Source organism: Aegilops tauschii, chromosome 6, assembly GCF_002575655.3.
Source record: "Aegilops tauschii subsp. strangulata cultivar AL8/78 chromosome 6, Aet v6.0, whole genome shotgun sequence".
Taxonomy (NCBI): Eukaryota; Viridiplantae; Streptophyta; class Magnoliopsida; order Poales; family Poaceae; genus Aegilops; species Aegilops tauschii.
The window spans coordinates 139,003,641-139,009,887 of record NC_053040.3 but is presented as its reverse complement, the minus strand read 5'-3'; the positions used below and the strand labels follow the sequence as shown (position 1 = coordinate 139,009,887).

The 6,247-nt window shown below is 50.9% G+C and overlaps 1 protein-coding gene across 1 annotated transcript; it reads right to left on the bottom strand.

Moving 5' to 3' along the window:
- Positions 1-1,821, bottom strand: LOC109735592 (aspartyl protease 25-like). The gene is made up of 2 exons (XM_020294809.2): positions 1,638-1,821; positions 1-1,561 (listed from the first exon to the last, which is right to left on the bottom strand). Exons 1-2 carry the CDS (start codon positions 1,789-1,791, stop codon positions 297-299), a joined length of 1,419 nt encoding a protein of 472 aa, XP_020150398.1. The 5' UTR covers positions 1,792-1,821; the 3' UTR covers positions 1-296.
- Positions 1,822-6,247: the final 4,426 nt, after the last annotated feature.

Sequence of the window (6,247 nt, the reverse complement as noted above, 5' to 3'; positions counted from 1 at the left end):
ATATCCTTGTTTGAAATAAAATCAAGAGTAAGCAGTGGTTACATATATATGGAAAAAATCAAATCTGCAGCGACGGCATATATGTAGCTGCTGCTTATTCGTCCGTGTGAAGATAGCTCCACTCCACACTTACACACGAAGGTCACTTTTATGACAGTCTTATTATCCACTACTTGAAGATTTGAAGCAAACTTGCATGCGCGGGTGGCCAGATGCACGCACGCCAGCTGGTCGATGAGCATGCTACGCGCGCGCGTGTGCTCGATCGATCCTTATTTGATGATTTGATCCATGAGTTAGCAGCCGTTTGGGACGAAGCCAACCTTGCCTCCACGCACGTCGTAGACCACCTCCATGTTGACCTGCGCCATGGACCCGACCACCGCGACGCCGGCGGGCGCGTAGGCCGGCGCCGGCGCGAACGCGAGGCACGCCACGCCGAAGACGTTCCTGGGGTCCTTGAAGTAGAGCATGTGGTCGATGACGAGCTCCGCCCCGCCGTGGAACCTGAGCGTGATCATCGGCACCGAGTAAGAGCTCTCCCGCGAGAAGTCGTAGCACGTCTCGAGCTCCCCCAGCGGCGGCGCCCGGCGGTACTCCCGCATTTGCTCCCTGAACTCGTGCCGCAGAGCCGCGTACACGTGGTGGCTGAGGTAGTTGAAGGTGGTGTGCACCTCCAGCAGCGCGTCGCTGGCGAGCGCGGCGGGCGGGACGCGGAGATGCCGCACGCCCACGCTCACGCCGACGAGCCGGAGGAAGTAGAGGTTCGGGTGGGAAGCCTTGTCCCACACGGTGGCGTAGCCGCCCACCACGCCGCGGCCCGAGCGCTCCGGCCGGGTCGCGCCCAGGGAGAGGAAACCCGGGAAGCCCGGGTCCGCCGGCAGGCAGTAGGAGAAGGCGACCGTGTCCGGAGACAGAGCGACCCGTGACGCCAGTGAGTGGCGCTCCCTGCTGAGATCGAGGACTCCCGACGAGCTTTCCGTCGTCCCGGCGCCCATCTCCAAGCACGCGAACCTGAAGTCGTTCGCGGAGGCTGACCGCGAGACCGTGAGCGTGTCGGTGACGACGGTGGCGTTGACCAGCACGGCGCCCTTCTTCTTCAGGGCGAACGTGCAGCTACTGGGCTCGGAGCACGCTCTCAACGGGCAGTCTGGCGAGGCGCACGGGATCTGGGCGAGGGAGTACGACCGGGAGGGGTCGAAGAACTTGTCGCACGGGTCCCCGTCGGCGGAGCACGGCTTGCACTGGAGCAGCGTTGCTCCCACGGTGGCCGTGTCGAACCCCACGGCGAGTTTCTGCACCGGGTTGCCGAAGCCGACGACGACGTTGTAGTCCGCCGCGCCCGGAAGAGCCGCGAGGGGAGCGCCGGTCGCGGGGATGGTGAGCCCAACCTTGGAGTCCTCCGGCTCCGACTCTCTGAAGATAGCGCGCAGACGGAGGGCATCGCGGTCGAAGGCGTCGCCGGCAGATAACATGCTTTTGCCCTCGCCGGCGCTGGAAGGAGAGCACGGGCTCAGCCGGTGCATTACAGGTAGGCGTCCTGCCGGTACTTCACCGCCATCTGTGCATATGTGTCGACAAGTTGATTAGTAAGTGCACGTTCTGATGTAGTAGTAGTAATGCGATCGATACTTCACCTGAAGGCGCTGGCGAGCAGGTCGGGACCCTCGAATCGGACGAGCGGACAAAGGTCTGCTTTCCGCCATTGATGAAGCTGGTGTGGGAGGAGCTACCGAGACGAGGGGCGAGAACGAGCAGGCAGAAGAGCAGAGAAGGAATGGCAGAAGCCATTGCTTGTGGTATTTCGATGGTAAACCTGTAGCAAATGTTGCTGCGTATGGTACCTCGTAGAGAGACATGCCATATATATAGCCATGGCGTCGAGGCTGTGCGATCAGCATTGTTCTTGTCCTACGTAGCTAGGGCTCTTCTGTCATCCTGAGACGACTGATATAAAATGGTTTTTCTCAGCCTTCTGCGTGGTTTCTCTTGATTATATGTCTCCACGTACGATCAGCCCAAAGCTCGTACGTAGACACGACGTTTGTGCGTACGTAGGTGGATCGGGATTAGCGTTCGTGTGCTTCCAGCAGAGCGATGACAAAATCGTGCGGCTAACCGGCACCATGAGCTTTTAATGTGTGCATTCTAGTTATGTGAAAGACGGGTATATATGCTTATAATGTGTTGTATCTTTTTCATGGCTTTTTCAAAACAAGTAACAGCCTGCCATTTTCATTAGGAGTAGAGAGAGATAGTAGATTATAAGCCTCGTAGGTGCGGAGAACATGCTCTTAGGGCATGTCTAGCCGATACCTTGTATTTTAACTCCTTATATGCTTTCTTATATGCTTTCTTATACTTAACTTATTATAATTTTGAGGAGTTAAACAGTGGCCGTACTTAGCCGAATCGCTATATTTAACTTCAAAGAAAATTTAGGGCACGAATAAAGATTTCAAGCTTTCCCCTCCTCCTGACGGTGCCGCCGCCGGTCCGCTCCATCTCCGATGGCCTTTGGGCCATGGAGGTGCGGAGAACCTCGGGCCCCCGCCGCGGGAGGGACTCCATTCTCGTTCATATTAGGTTCAGCATCATGGTTGGGATGTGTGGCGGTAGCGATGTCCCTCGGTGGGAATAATTTCTCCCACATTCTATCCCTGCCCCGACGGTGCGTCTAGCGTCATCGGATGGCGTGTGGAGGTGTCTCTGTCAGATCTCGCGGGATTAGGTCAGTGCTGGTCTTCGGTGGATCTGTTTGGATCCATTCGTCTTCGTTTGGGTCTTTACATATTTGATCCTTTCGATCTACGACTTTCTTCATCGGCGATGGTTGATGTTTTGGTGCATCGGTCCTATGGGGTCTTAGCACGATGACTTCTTGACTATCTACTATAACAAGGTTTGCCCCACTCCAGCAAGGGAGGGGCGATGATGGCGCGCGCCTTCCAGTTCTCGTAGTCGTCGTTAGGTGGTCCACGGACCTGGATGTAATTTTTATTATTTCTGGTGTTCGTTGACTGCAATGATTGAAGATGAATAAATTGGAAGTTTTCTTGCATAAAAGGGGGGAAATTTAGGGCAAGGTCTTTGTCTCGTACGTTTCAAACAATTTGGCATTATTTCATCAATTATTCGAATGATTTGAATTGAACATACACAATAAATCAACTATAAACATGCATATAGTTTGTCTAATCAGGCAATTCATCAAATTAAAACATGCATAGAGTTCATCCAGCACGCACCACATCGATGAAATTTAATACTAAATCATGACAACATGGCATGTTTTATGCCGTGGATCGAGCTCAATCAAAGGCATGCAACTCAAACTCAAGCACTTTCATGCTCATCACCACCGCCATCACCTCCAAGGAAATCATCACCACCACCATCTACTCCATAGACACCACCACCGTCACATCCATGGACACCACCACCACCATCTCCTCCATAGATACCACCACCGTCACATCCATGGACACCACCACCATCACCCCCACGACCACCACCAATCCCCCCCCCATGAGAGACTTTCGATTGGGCCATGATCTCCACACGACTGAGCTCCCGATACTTCCTTGTCGTGGCATCCATCATGCATGGGTTCATGAACATGATAGTCTGCTCTTCGGCCTTCTTTTCTTTTGCAAGCCTCTCCTCCTCGACTAAAATTCTACGCTAATCCGCCTTCACCTTCCTCTCTTCGGCCACCAACTTTGACCTTCACTTCTCGTCCTCCAAGCACTTGAGCTCATTCCACCTTGCCACCTTCTCTTCTTTGCTTTCACTCTCGTAAATGCTTTCTCGATCTCAATCATAGCACAAAGCTCCACCTCATAGGCACCAACGCCTCCCCGGTTCTTCCTCTCTTTTTTGCAAGTTCTTGCCCACCCGACCTCTTGTATGGATCTCCATCCTCGTTGTCACCGGCTTCAACGGATATGCTAATCCGTGATCTCTTCTGTGTGGTCTGGAATTTCCTCCAAATCCACTTTTCATTGCCAACTAGTTCCTTGTAGCAATGGTGCAATGTGAAGGCCTAGCCACAGTTCCTCTTGTTGTGTTGCTTGTATAGGCCTCGAATGATAGGCCCATACTCCATGATTTGTGCCCCACCCAGTGGTGCATGCAAGACTTGATCAATACAACTGGACCACTAGTTGCATTTCTCTTGGATGGTGCCCCAACAGTGTCCAAAAGACTCTCAAGTTGCACAACTCGCAGGGAGAGGCGACTGCTTCGTCGAGCTAATCCCGGAAGGTGTTTACTCTGCTGGAAGGGACTGCATCTATTGGTCATAAGCTATTGTTGTGATGCTTCTATCTAGATGGTTATAGTTGCATGACCATCCTATGAGCTTGCAATTTGAGACTCTGTGGAACCGCTCTTTTGTCAGTCGTATGGTAGTGTTTTGTGTATTGGTAGGTTTTCGCCCCATACCATGTGTTTCTAAGGATGGCAATTTTACCCATGGGTATGGGTACCCGCGGATACCGTACCCGCATGGGTAGGGTATGGGCACAAATTTATACCCACCGGGTAGTGCCCATACCCTACCCATTAAGTCATGGGTAGGGCACGGGTATAGCCTTTTACCCATGGATATACCCATATATACCCTACCCATTTATACTGACATGTGAACCTTATCCATGATTCACAGGTGTACCTATGTTAAAGTTGTATCATGAGTTTGTGAACTATGTTAAAGTTGTCACCAATTGTCAATTTGAATTGACATAATTGTCATGTGCTCATCTACCTATTATTGAGTTGAGATCAATGTTCTTTTTGCCAAATGTGCTATAGATGAATGTACAATTGCGAATAACTTGTGTACTATTTGATCTACCCGTTGGGTACCCAATGGGTATGGGTGAAGGAAATATGCCCTAGAGGCAATAATAAAGTTGTTATTTATATTCCCTTATATCATGATAAATGTTTATTATTCATGCTAGAATTGTATTAACCGGAAACTTAGTACATGTGTGAATACATGGACAAACAAAGTGTCACTAGTATGCCTCTACTTGACTAGCTTGTTGAATCAAAGATGGTTAAGTTTCCTAGCCATAGACATGAGTTGTCATTTGATTAACGGGATCACATCATTAGAGAATGATGTGATTGACTTGACCCATTCCGTTAGCTTAGCATTTGATCGTTTAGTATATTGCTATTGCTTTCTTCATGACTTATACATGTTCCTATGACTATGAGATTATGCAACTCCCGAATACCGGAGGAACACTTTGTGTGCTACCAAACGTCACAACGTAACTGGGTGATTATAAAGGTGCTCTACAGGTGTCTCCGATGGTACTTGTTGAGTTGGCATAGATCAAGATTAGGATTTGTCACTCCGATTGTCGGAGAGGTATCTCTGGGCCCTCTCGGTAATGCACATCACTATAAGCCTTGCAAGCAATGTAAGTAATGAGTTAGTTACGGGATGATGCATTACGGAACGAGTAAAGAGACTTGCCGGTAACGAGATTGAACTAGGTATTGAGATACCGACGATTCAATCTCGGGCAAGTAACATACCGATGACAAAGGGAACATAACGTATGTTGTTATGCGGTTTGACCGATAAAGATCTTCGTAGAATATGTAGGAACCAATATGAGCATCTAGGTTCCGCTATTGGTTATTGACCGGAGACGTGTCTCGGTCATGTCTACATAGTTCTCGAACCCGTAGGGTCCGCACGCTTAACGTTCGGTGACGATCGGTAATATGAGTTTATGTGTTTTGATGAACCGAAGGTAGTTCGGAGTCCCGGTTATGGTCACGGACATGACGAGGAGTCTCGAAATGGTCGAGACATAAAGATCGATATATTGGATGACTATGTTTGGACTTCGGAAGGGTTCCGGGTAAGTTCGAACGAATACCGGAGTACCGGGGGTTACCGGAACCCCCCGGGGACTGTAATGGGCCTCATGGGCCTTGGTGGAGAAGAGGAGGGGCGGCCAGGGCAGGCCGCACGCCCCCTCCCCCTCTAGTCCGAATTGGACAAGGAAGGGGGGCGGCGCCCCCCTTTTTCCTTCCCCCTCTCTCCTCCTTCCTTCCCTCCTACTCCTACTCTTGGAAGGGGTGGAATACTACTCCCGGTGGGAGTAGGACTCCCCTTGGGGCGCGCCTAGGAGGCCGGCCCCCTCCACCTCCTCCACTCCTTTATATACGGGGGAAGGGGGCACCCCATAGACACACAAGTTGATCATTGATCTTTTAG